Source organism: Excalfactoria chinensis, chromosome 11, assembly GCF_039878825.1.
Source record: "Excalfactoria chinensis isolate bCotChi1 chromosome 11, bCotChi1.hap2, whole genome shotgun sequence".
Taxonomy (NCBI): Eukaryota; Metazoa; Chordata; class Aves; order Galliformes; family Phasianidae; genus Excalfactoria; species Excalfactoria chinensis.
This window is the reverse complement of record NC_092835.1, coordinates 12,968,080-12,981,510: the sequence shown is the minus strand read 5'-3', so window position 1 is coordinate 12,981,510 and position 13,431 is coordinate 12,968,080. Positions and strand designations below refer to the sequence as shown.

Below are 13,431 nucleotides of genomic sequence, written 5' to 3'. Positions count from 1 at the left end.
AGCGCTGCTGCTGCTGCCGCTGGGCAGCTTCGTTACCTGCTGAATTAACGTAAGCAGCATCGAGGAAAGGTGGTCTAAAGGAGGAGCCCTTGTTTGTTGCCTGAAATAGGTTCGGCCCAGGTGGTTTTAAAAAGATACAGTGAATTGATTTTTGCATGGATTACAGGATTACTTTGTTGCTGATTGTGGCAAAGAGGCTCGCCATGTCTGCATCCCCAGCAGGAACCGAAGGCTGTGCAGGACAAACTCCGAAGCCACGCGGTGCTACCACCAGACCTCCCTGCTGCAAAACTCAATCCAAACGCTTAAAAAAAACCCTCATCATCTTGATTGCAACCATACCTGTGTAGTGGGTGAAGCAGAGCGCTGCAGCTCCTCCTCAGCTTGCATTGCAAGGCAGTGGCCGGGCAGAGCTGCTGCCCCCTGTGGGATCCTACAGGCTGGAACAAACATGGCTTCCCGGGAGCAGTGCCGGGGGTTGCACGGAACCTTCTGGAACCTGCTAGGGTCCACAGACCTCTCCGCGGTGTCTTTGCTGCCAGCACAGTGGCTGGCGGTGTGCCTCTGGAACGCCCTCCCTCTGCAAAAACACCAATGCCCATCCAGAGTGAGGAAAACCCGCTGAAGGGTCGGTGTGCTGAGGATTTCCACTGAGTGTGGGCTATGAGAGCTGATGAACTGAACAGACCGGCAGGGTTGTGCTGGGTGCTGCCCTGTCAGGTGTGTGGAGCAGGGCTCTGGAAATGCAAAGGTGCATCTGAAGGAGGAGGAGCAAGGCCTGGATGTGAACCATGTTGCAAAAGAATGAAAGAAAAATGAACAGGAGTGGATTTAAGACTCATCTTGAATCTTTGTTCTGCAAAGACTATCCTTGCTTTTGATTAAGTTCATTCCCTCTGAAAGGCATTTGTGGCATTCATCTTGAGCAGCAATGCTAGTCCTTATTGCAAGGTATCAAGGCCTGGCACTTTCCCCAGAAAATCTCTTGCCATGATTTATTGCTGAGTGTCTGGAGAAGCTGGTGAGCGAGATTGTGCAAGGGTTTGGAAGACGGGAGGAGAAATCCAGGGCTGAGATGAGGAGGGTTCTGTGTCCTGCTCAGACAGGAAAGCAGGATCTCCTGGGGCTGCCAGCTGAAGCCCAACTTGAGCGGTGTCTCCGCTGTGGGGCATGAGCTCCCACTTCTGGTTGCCTACATGCTAAGCTTTGGGATGAGCAAAAGCACCCAACACTCAGATCTGCTGACGTTACAGCTCAGAGAGAAATAGAAAATGGGCTTTATATAGGCCGAGGCTGACAAGAGAGGAAGGCAATGCAGCTCTGCACCACGTGCAGTAGATGAGATTCTTCACAATGCCTGTGCTTACATGTCCTTTCTTACACAGAGTGTTAAATAGCCTTGCACTTTGAAGGGGAACATGTGTATCTCCCAGCTGGAATGCAGGCAGCATCCCCAGCTCCAGCAGCAAGCCCATAGCTCAGATAAAAAATGGTTTAAAAAATGGGTTTTTTCTCAGCAGTTAAAAGTTGTACTCCCAAGATTTACCATGCAAGTATCCTCCAACTCCTGCCTCCTCCCCATGATTTTCTGTCTCTCGTAATCACTTCTCTCGTGCCCTAGAAATTCCTGTTTTACACAACGTCAGGTGCTGCATATCATGCCTCACTCATGAGTTTTACATTCCTATGACATGGCGGACTTTGATATAATTACAGCTCGGTTACATATCTTAATTTATTTTACTATATTGCTGTAGTGATATCGGAGACAAATGTTTAATTCACAGAACCTCAGTTTCAAATTGCAATCCCTGAATGCAAACAGCAGACTTCAATATTTTTTTCATCAATTTCTTAGTTCATAAAAATCAATTTTTGTAGAGTTTTTACACTGTACATAAAAGACTGTGGCATCAATTAGCCTTAATTCTTTTTTTTTTTTTTTTCTTTTTTGGAAACCTCTTTGTAGAAAAATCTCATATTTCAGCAATTTGCATTATCCACACAATCTGCTTTGAAGTTCTAAGTTATGGTAAGAAAAGGATCCACTTATCTGCACATAAAAAATGTTCAAAGCTTATAAATTCCCTGAAACAGATGTACATTATCATTGGATTTGCCTTTCTCTCTTTGCTGTTGCATGGCTAATAGAGTTTCATGTGCCCCCTCACATCCTCCCCATTTAGCATCTTTTCTCTACAGAAGCATGCACCCTACTGTGCCAATCCACACTTCAAAGATTTCTGTCTATCTATTAGAAACAAAGCACAAAGTGAGAACATATGGCCCCTTTTAAATTTCCCACATTTAAGTCAATATCGTTTCTTTTCTCCTTTGGCAAAGAAACATAATAAGGTTTATCTTCTCCCTTCCTAAATCTGCTGGCTCTCTCAAACTGCTTGTGCCAATTCAGCAGTTACTTTGCAGCATCAGACTTGGCAGCACATATGAAAACAAAATCTCTTAATTTTTTAAATTGCTTTTATTTTTCCAGATCAAGAAGATTCATTTAAATGATGAAAAAGGACAGAATGTAACTGCACACTTTCAGATAAGTGGATTTTAAACCCATGAAAGGGCACAGCAGAGAGTCAACAGCAAAAAAAGATTGTCTTGTTCCTTTCATAGTGAGATCCTTCCAAGCATTTCCTAAAAGATGGAAGAGCATTTTGGAACCTGAGGCTATACTGAGTATGAGCATTCCCTTCTCACGTGTCCCAGAGCATCCACAGAAACCCACTATAATGGCATTTAGGGGAATAGTGAGGCAGTAACAAGATGCTGCGGCCTCTCTTAAGGAAAAGGAACAGTTACTTGCCTCAGAATCACTTTTGCTCTTCAGTTTTCTCTGCTGAAGTCACAGACATAGCGAAAGTACCTCTTATGTGCCTGGAAGCAGAAATTTCTGGCCATTTATTCCATCCTACGCATCCTCAGGGAGGTGGCTAACAGGACATGCAGACTTAGCTCACTGTGACTCTCTGGACATTAAAAACAGCACCTACATAAAAAACAAAAGCCCTAAGTAAAATTAACTTCTTTAGCTCATATTAGAAAGATCAGCAACCACATAAGTAGTATTCTGTGAATGCTGCCTACCTAATTTGCGATTTAATTACCAAGGATTAGGTTGCAGGTATGATGCTTTTAGCAGGACAAGAAATTAAAGTCTTGCCCCACTCCTGGAAACACTGTGGTTTACTCCTTTAATTCACTGTCTCTAGCTAAGATGACTCCAAGTTTCATACTCCTAAACTGTCGAGTTTCTAATCTTTAATTGATTTTAGCATCCATTTGTTGGACCAGGAAAATCCTTATAAAAACCTATCCTTGATCAGTGCAAGCTGTGAGTGCCCCAGGGCCCCGATTCCAAGAAAGCATAAATTGAAGTACCTCTGTTTACATCTGCCGATCCAGTTAAGCCGCACAAAGTTTCCATTGAAACGCACAGAAGTCACATGTGCACAGCCATTGAGGGATATGGCCTTAACAGATGGCATGGCCAAACGGCAAGGAGTGTGATTAAAGACATCAAAAGTAAAAAATATTCCCTGAGAAGGCTGTAAAGAGAGAGGAGGAATGTGAGCCCCACAGTGCTGTTTTTTGCTTCCCTTCATACTTTTGCACTTACTGGAAACTCCAAGTCTCTTTAATTGAGCTTTTCCTCCCTTCCACTCCTTGCAGGGTGAGAGGGTTAATTGCCGCAGACTGAAACATTACAGTTTTCCTTCTCCTGCTTCCTACTGGCACGATGAGTGTGCAGGAATGCCTTGGGCATGCAGTACACAGATGTGCATGCAGCAGTCAGAGCAAGGGTGGAATAAATACCTCCAGCCCCTATGGCCACGGGTATCCGTAAAGCACTTTATCTGTGACTTAAAATATCAGCACTGGCCAAGTGAGACCTTAATGCTAATTGCCATGGCATTTCACTGTTTATCTTAGTTGAACTAGCATTACCAGTCCTGGTTGTTAACAACCTCAAGTGGCACTTTATTCATCTATCAACAGTCTTATCCTGTGAACAAGCAAGCAAAGAACTATAAACACCCACTCCAAAGTCACTTTGCAGGTTTAAACTAAAGCCCATGGAAAAAGGCCTTTCACAGAACTCCAGTGAGAACAGACAAAATAGAAGCTCCAAAACAGCATTTTAATCTACAAAGTTTTATTTGTCTTTTTAAACTTGTAAACCATAAAAAGAGCTTATCAAATATCTGAAATTAGTACAAGAAAAAATGATGACTTATATAGCAAACTGCATTTGAAGGTCCAAATTCAAAGACATGCATGGGGTTCTCCTGGTTTCCAGTTGTGAAGCTAGACAAATTTGGCCCAGTTAATTAGGTGTTTCATTAGAAAATTCACAAAGCCTTAATTATGCTTCACTGACAAATAGAACAGAATGGGAACGATTAAGTGCACAAATAAGCACTCAGCACCAGAAGGATCTGAACCCGGTTTTCATTCATAAAGTACAAGCTAACCAAAACAGCGCATCTTTTAGCTAGGAGCAATTACAGGCTTGCTTTGTCTATATGGACTAGGCACTCAAAGGAAGACATGAACTCCACTTCCTAAGTACTTTGCAAAACAGAACGTACAAAAACCCAGAAAGCACAGTGCACATAATTATCAGTACTCCTGATATTGTTAGATTAATTCTTGCCCATTGCCATATTTATAAAGCCCTTTAACACTGTCTTCAACATTCTTATGACACTTCTGGAACTGTCTACTCTCCAGACCCTGAAATATCAGGCCAATGAGACAATCAGTGTGATCCAGTCTGCAGTTTCTTGTGACACCAGGATTAGACTTTCTGTTGCTAGACTTCCAAGGCATAGGTAGTGCTTAGCAGTTAGAAAACAGAGTAGACATGGAAGCTTTGGGCAACACTTAACCAACTTGTTTGTAATCAAGAAGAGAAGGATCTAATGCTCTAATTCAAGGTGAGTACTAAAGACTATCAATAACATCTATAGAAGAAACACACCAGCTAATGCAAAAGCCTCTCTCGACTAGGTCTGGTACTCAGGAACCCAGGACAATTTCTCACTCTGCCATGCAAATGAGCCCCAGTGATTACCCACAACTTTCCTGCCTTGCACTTCCCACTGCGCACTGGAGATTGACCTCTTCTAGAAAGCCTTTCAAGTTTCCCTGTGAAAGGCATTCTATGAGCTATTATTGCTGTTTTGTGAGCAACAAATGTACCATAAGAGATTCAAAAAAGTAGTATGAATGTAGCTTCTTCTACATACAGTATTTTCCTGCCTCCTTGCTGTTTTGTCCTCCACTGGTAGACGGTTCTTTGCTATTCTCACACTTCACAAATCTCTCCATCCTTCCCTTGTCAGTCTTTCTTCACAGCTCTACCCCTCACAGTAATCCATACGTATAGTCCTGCTATTTTAAAACAAAGAAATTAGAAGAACTCATTGATATCATTTCTATCATTTTAGCTCAGTAAGACTGAATTATCTAGAACCGTATAGAAATACAGAAGTAAATTAACACATCACTGAAAACCTCTCTATTTAACAACTAGCATCCAAACTGCAAACAAGATGCAGTATGATGCCGAATGAATAATTTCAATAGGATGTTACTTGCTTTTCTAAATGTTTTTTAGCCCATTTTTAGCATATTTTAAATGTATACAAGTAAAAAATATCCTAAACATCTCCCTTCCAAGTAAAATCAACTAAACAGTTGTTAAGTATGCAAGGAAAATAATCAATTATGTGATAAATTGTGGGTGGTTTTGCAGCTAAGTGCATTAGAGAAGAAATCTTCTTCCAAAAACCATGCAGAAAACATTACATTCCATTTTTATTTCATGGGTTTCCTAACACGTTTCTGCTTGGTAGAACAAAAAAGAAGTCTGATAACGAAGATGGTGCCGAATACAACTTCGTTCCCACTGAAACCATAATCGTGTTTGAAAAAGCATTTTCAGATTTTGATGAATTGCATCAAGGTAATTAAAGGTGAGAGCTGATTAGCTGACACGTTTCCAAACATGAAGATTCTTGCCTACACTCCAGGCAAAAATTATGTTAAATGTTTTTGCAGATTTTCTAGCACGATGAATTTTCCCAAGTGTAAGTGTGCCCCAAGGGGCCTAACTTTCTTGTTAATTGGAATACAAATGAAATCTGTCACTCAATAATTGAGGTACACAATGACATGTGGAGAACAGTAAGCATTCATTGTATCTACGTAATTATGTGGCAACATTTTAGACTGTTGAGCAAACACAGTAGTTACCCATTAGTAAGAGATCACCTCTGCCCGAGTATGTGCTGTGGCATTCACTAACTTCTGACAGAGGATACCTTTTAGTACAAACATATACATATCACTTCCTCTAAGTTACTTCTCCAGCTGTATTTGCTGTTCTGTGCTCATGGTGACTAGGCTAGGAAGGCAGCCAGAGGGGTCAAAGATAACGTGGCTTGCTGGGTTTGCCTGAGGTGGGTGGTCTGCTGCTACACCAGGAGAGCCCGTGCTTCAGCCATGGACAGAACTGGGCCTTAGTTTCTATTAGTGAAAAAACTGATGGGCAGATGTTTGAAAGACAGTAGTAGGGAACAAGAAAAGCAATTTGTAAAGTTAGCACTTTAATTATAAAGCCAAAGCATACCAAGTCCATACCTCATGGTCTGATCCTATTCCCAAAAACGTTAACGCAAGCTCTTTCATCAGTGAGATCTGCAAGCACTGACAGCAATTGCAATAAGCCCCTGAAATCCACAAGAAGAAGAAGGAAATATACTTTCTGAACTAGTAAAACTTTAATTAACAGGGGGTTCTCTTGGCACAGTTTTTGCTGTTAAATAAATAAAGCATTTAGTCAAAACCATCTATATTTACTATACAAAATACTGAAAAGCAAATGTTTTAAAAGATACGGAAAGTTCGGGTTCTGTGAAAAGAAACTGTGCTACATGTTATTCACACTTAATGCACGTAACACAACTGCAAAACAGTACTTAGATACTGTATGTTCATACATGGCCGGTGTAAAGTTTTAGCATGGGGATGCCACGTTATTAACAGTTTTGTATTTCACAGGATCTAAACAAGGCAGAATTAGTCATTTGAATCTCCAAATAGAAAACACCAAACAAATTAATGCAAGGCTGTATCCATCCCATGGCCAGTTGTGTTACATTCCAAAGCTCATTTGCACAGCTAGTACTGCACACTTTTCATTCAGATGGATTTTTGTTATTGGTGCTGTTATCTTTTCGAGCAAAATTATCTTTCAGTGAGAGGGTTTTAATGCCCCTTTGCAGCGCTCTGTTAGAAAAACCCACAGCTCTGAGAGCATTCTAGTTTTCCTGCACGTTTTCTGGTTTTCGGCAATGGCCTGCACTGGAAAAACTGAGGAGGAAATAATTCCCACCTCCCAGTCTTTCTGGCATATGCTCCACTGAAAAGAGAACAGCTTTAAGTATATTTTCAAGACAAATAGCATGGCATCCCTCCTTAGATGGAATGTACACTCGTGTGTTTGCATGCGGTATAACGTAAGTCACTTGAATACATCAGACTTTGTTAACACTATAATATAAATAAGCTTATTCCTTCTACTAGACATATAAATGCCTTTTTTCTTGCAGTCCATAATTATATATACATTGAAAAGAATGATACACAAGCAGCAAAAAAGGCTTAGACTAGAACAACTCAGTGGTAACTAACCAAATTTGTGGCCTTTTCACGTTTTCAATACAGAGAGTTCTGAATATAAATATTTTTGGACTTTAGGAATTTAAAAAACAAACAGAACAGTTGTCACACAGATCAAACACACTTCCAAAACATTTCTGTAGATCGAACAGAATACACCGTTGACAGCTTTAAAAAAAAAACAAACAAACAAAAAAAAAAACCAACAGATTTTTTGTTTTTAAAGAGAACAAGAAGCCCAAACAGCTGCTGATTCAGGGAGACAAAAGATGGACTTATTTACCAAGAAGCAGCGATTCTACTCCCATTCCAAAAGAAGGCAAAGCCTTCAACTTTTTGTTTAAAAGTTGACGCCTCCACGTTCTTAGGAAGGGCGACATCCCTCTGAAAGTGGTCAGCAGTGCTGCTCAGGGCTCCTTTTTGGACTGATCAACTCTAGTCAGAAAAAAGGTAATCATGAAGGGCTTATAACAATGTGGGATAGTTACATTTTACAATATATACTATAGACAAAATACCACAACATTGAAAATAATTAAAACCAAAAGCAAATACATTTGATAGAACATTTATGTTTTTACGTGAGGATTTCCCTACCTCAAAGTACCAAAAGCAACGTAGGCGTTTTTCAGTCACTTTCTACCTGGAAAGTAGTGAGCTTTACAAAACCCAACCGAATGCACCATAAAGCTGGGCCCCACAGAAAGTACATCTTGACTGTACTGACCCCTTTTCTTTTTTCACTTTTACAATTTACTTTTGACTTTTAAATTTCTCAGCAGCCAGTGAGGTCTTGTGAGCATGGTCTCATTCTCCCCCGTGGAAAGGAAGCTCTTTGATATGAAAAAAGCAGAAGAGGCCAGAATGACTGTGAAAGATCTTTTTTTTTTTACATGTTGAATTGTCTCTAAAATGGGAGAAGCGCAAATTGGTAGGTGCTGCAGAAATTTCAATTGGAGGCACCTATGAAAATGCCACGTTATGTGTTTCATAATGTCACTGTTATTGAAAAAATCATAATGTTAATACTCAAACCACAGATCTCTAAAACACAACAAAATGTACCTGAGAGTGTGCATATTTATATATATATATTTATATTTATATCTTATATATATTTGCCAACATTTAAAGTGAGAAAGTATATTTTCCTCAATTCTTTCTCAAAACAAAGAACTGTGGATTTAAACAAAACAACCCCCCCCCAAATAACCCCTCTCCTTCCCAAACCCCCATCACTTATGGCCCAAGCACTAAAGTTTAGTGATGGTTTTGTTAACACCATTTCACATCCTCCTCTTTTCAAATAGTTACCCCAAACAGAATGGAGAGTAAGCAATACGAAAAAAAAAGAAAAAAAAAGGTATATTTAAATATTACCCAGTATATAACAAACTGTACTTGTGTCAGTGAAGAATCTCAAAGAAAATAAAGTGTAAGTTGTACAAATGTAGCTCTGTTGACAAGTATAGCTAATGTTTCCATGTAGTTAAGATAATTTGAAAGGATGTGAACACAAACAGGCTACACCAATGCAGTATATTAAAATTCCCCCTGTAGCACATTACAATCAATAAAAAGAAAATAAAATCTGAATAATACTAGAGGTAGCAGCTGTTTGTATTTTCTGTTATTCTGAGCATCTCTGGAGTCCAAAACTTCGATCATTGCTCCCCTGATAAAAGGCTTGTGTGCGATCAGCCGACATACAGCAAGCAGACTGGTAAGCTAGATGTCTGCAATAGTGTTTGAAGTATCTTTCCTTCTACAGTGGAAGTAGTACTTGTAAAGAAGTGCGTTGACGACCTGCATTAAATCACAGCTCAAAAAGCTATGGCTGTTTGCTGTTTTACAAGCCACTTAAAAACAAAAACAAAAAATCCACAAGTTGTTTAAGTAAGCTATGCAGTTCCACGACATATAAATAGGGTAAGTTTCAAGAGTTCCATATAACCTCTAAAATAAATGCTAGCTGAATATTAATGGAGTAACAATAATATTAATCAGTAATGCCTTAGTTCTGGTGTCACAAGAACGTGCTTCCTTCATATGGGATGATTCTTGGAGGATGTTGGTGGGATCTGTTTTATGTCTGGTAGAAGTGATGGTAGTGGTGGTGGTGCTCGTGGTGGTGGTGGTGTTCATGTCTCTGTATCATTTGTCCAACTTGACCTTCATATAGAATGACTGTGGGCAGGTCTCTCACATGTTCCTTTTCCACAACTGTCCCTGGAGACTGGAAGGTTTTGCACATTTGGTGATTCTCCTTTGCCCTCTGCTTATGCTTCTTGTGAACCTGTTGAGACTGCAAGGGGAGATAAGGAAGATTCTGGCCCACCCGTGCACTTGGGGAAGCCAGTGGTATGGCCCCTCCTTGAAAAGGTTTATTTCTTACTGCCCTTCCAGAATGCACAGGAGCAACATTTTTACCCTGCGCCTTGGGAGATCTCACAAAGTGCTTGTTTGAGTCCTGGTTCCGGAGCCTCTGTTGGATTTCTGCAATCTTGGCATAAGAACTCTCAGCCAGATTGACGTGGCTTGGATCCACCACTTGAGATTTCCTATGGTGGGCATGGAAGGTTTCAGGTTCATGAGAACGGGATCTAGTTTGACTCACAACTCTGCTTGGTGGGTCATGTTTTTGAGCTGCTGGAGGAGATCCTACAGAATAATGAGCTGAATTAGTCATCTAGTATTTCAAAGTTTTAATTAGTAGCACACAGTTGGCAGGGACAGCATTATCAGCAGAGTAAATTTTTCCTAAGGAAGTAAATGCAATTATAGCTGTCTAGTTTAATTGCATTTAATAATTTTGATTCGTAAATAATACACACATATATATCTACATATGTAAACATATGTTCCATTACATATATTTAAAAGTTTTTACATTTCATTCTTTTTCATTCATCTATTTGAAATGCAGCAAAATAACTGCCAGCAGAATAGTAAGAACTTGACAGAGGACAGGGAAAAGGAGGAAATCCAAGTCGCTTTAACTGGGGAACAGAAGCAAAATTCCAGGTATAAACCCACTTTCTCTGATTTTTTGGCCTGCAACAAGTACAGAAAATCCCCTCCAAATACACGCTGGCATCATCTTCAGAATGACCTCTGCTATCCAAAAATCAGTCCTCACCTCACCCATAGACTAAACTTAATAATTCAGATACAAAGATTGTTCTCCTAGGCTCACCTCCAAGTTTACCTACACAAACAAGTACTTCAAAGCAGGCTTGCAGCACCTTAGCCACTCCATTGTGATTCCACCTTGCAGCATTCATACAGTTCTTTTCCTTCAAAATTCCTTTGCCCTGATGTGGAACATTCAACTAAAGAAATAAAAGACCAAAAGCTTGAGACAAACTACCAAATTACCTGGCCCAAACTTTGACGTGTAGTTTTCGATTCCTGCAAGATCCAAATAGTGGTTTCTCCTTTCAATGTTCTCATCAACACAATGACGGTAGCACTCACTTTGCTCTGGATTGTTCTCACTCTGGTGATATCTGTCAGCAGAAAGCAAAATTACAGTTCAGCAGAAGTTCTTTATTGTTGTTATCACCATCTGCAAATCAACAACTAATGGCCCCTTTGAAGTGACAGGAGTGACTCACAAACAAACAACAAATGCTTGAAATTCTGGGTGACCAGATCTGCTAAATTGATAGGCCTGAACTGACTGTTCTTTCTTCTAATATAAATTGACCCTGATGTTGCAAAGCAAAGGAGGCTTTCCAATTACATCACACATGCAAAACCAAATAAAAATGCTTCAAGGATTTATTACATTTTGTCTTAGGGCCAACCCATTCAACTGATTCTCTGATCTGGACATGCCTGCTGCTCAGTTCACATCTGTCCCCTCCACTGCTAGGGAGTGTGAGCACTGGGGTAAGCCTTGCATCAGATACACACTTGTGTATCTGCTTCAGAAAGACAAGCAGCAGGTGTAGTAACTAGAGAGAACCTGAGAAGAAGAGGTGTTGGCAGGACACCTGGAGATAACGCTGCTTTCCAATACACAAATAATAAGGTCAGATCAGCCACTGGCTTCAGAATCCCAACTCCTTTTCCTGCTCAGCTTTGCAATTTTATTTATAGCAGAACTATTTCCTGTGAATGAATATCTGAAATACCATTCATTTATGAGACAGAAAAAAAAGTCAGCTAGAGATTTATAGTTGCCCAGCAATTTAATTCAGCAGTTTAAATGGATGTTTGCAGATACGAGCAATATATCTTCAATATAACAAACAGGACAAGAACTGCCTGTCATTCAGATGCTTTGACTTCCAAGACCACGAGACACTTTGCTTTTTCATACACTCCATGTGATTGCAGTGATGTCAGACTATGACTGGAATTTGTCCTCGTATCTTATATGAGTTGCTAAGTACAAGTTCCACTCTGTATGGTGGCAGGCACTCTGTCTTTAGTCTATTGTGGTAGATGTAGAGTCTCCTGAATGAAGGAGAGCCTTCCTGGAAAGCAGCTAAGCTGTAAAGACTGAGACAGCTTTAGATTTCAGAAGTGACATGTGGTACTGTCAAAAAAAGAGGGAATGTCCAGGTGTTCTTTAATTTTCTACATAGATTGCCAGCTAGGTACCCTACCTGCAAAGACACACCTTTAAAGGTTGTTACTCTTTAGCAAATAAACTTAAGAGATCTCTGGAGTAGAACATGGCTGCCAGGTTAAGTTGCCGATAGAAACTATCAGGACTTGCACACAAGTGCTGAAGACAATGCACAGTCAACCCTCAAAAAAACACCATTGGGTTTGATCCAGCACATTAAGTAACACTGCACGCAGCACTGTCTGTTGAAAACAAAATTAACAGGGAACCTGTTTTTTTTTTCTTTGTAATAAAATCCATCTCTCATCAAGATATTGAAGAAAAGCTATGCCAGTACTGCCACAGCCCTCCATTCTAATAGCTTTCTTGCATGCAAGATGACGTTCAGCAATACAAATATACACAGCAAAGCAATTACACACTGATGAGAGATGTGCTCCACTGTCAAAGAGAACTAAAAGTACTTCTGAGAATGGAGCCGTCTGGCACCCAGCCGCACAGTGCTCTTCTGTTTGTATATGGGAATATCCAGGCATGCATCAAGCATGCATCAAGCATGCATCACATGCAGATTGTAAGAATACACATTTTTGCTACTGATTTCAAATTTAAAGAGGGTAGATTTCAGTTGGATATAAGGACGAAGTCTTTTACAGTGAGGATGGTGAGGCACTGGAACAGGTTGCCTGGAGATGTGGTGGAAGCCTCATCCCTGGAGACTTTCAAGGCCAGGCTGGACCAGGCTCTCAGCAACCTGATCTCACCACGGATGTCCCTGTCCATTGCAAGGGAGCTGGACTAGATGACCTTTAAGTGTCCCTTTCAACTCCAAGGATTCTGTGATTCTATGTTTTGAATTCTATGATTATGATTATTAATTTATGATTCTATGATTATTTCTTTTTAATAAAAAAGGCATCTGCTTAAGAGTTGTGGAGTGTATGAAAGCTCTGTCTAAAATTCCTGCACAGGACTGCCATTCTAATGGTAAGAATACAGCGACACAGTGGGTAAATGGAATAGAGTGGTGGCAGAGTTCTGGGCAGAAAAATGCAGAGACATTGCCTGAAAGCCACCTCACAGATAACATACAGCTTAGGGCAGGCAGGGATAAGTCACTTAAGCTGGGAAGAAAGAGTAGGAGAGAATGT

At 40.4% G+C, this 13,431-nt stretch overlaps 1 protein-coding gene across 2 annotated transcripts in view; it reads right to left on the bottom strand.

Moving 5' to 3' along the window:
* Positions 1 to 4,161: 4,161 nt before the first annotated feature.
* NKD1 (NKD inhibitor of WNT signaling pathway 1) overlaps positions 4,162 to 13,431 on the bottom strand; it is a 107,840-nt gene continuing 98,570 nt past the window's right edge. For both annotated transcript variants that reach the window (XM_072346799.1, XM_072346800.1), the window contains 2 exons: positions 11,080 to 11,210; positions 4,162 to 10,362 (listed from right to left, as the gene is read on the bottom strand). In XM_072346799.1, coding sequence (XP_072202900.1) covers positions 9,788 to 10,362; positions 11,080 to 11,210 — 706 coding nt within the window. In that variant the 3' untranslated portion in view covers positions 4,162 to 9,787. The remainder of the gene's footprint in view (positions 10,363 to 11,079; positions 11,211 to 13,431) is intronic.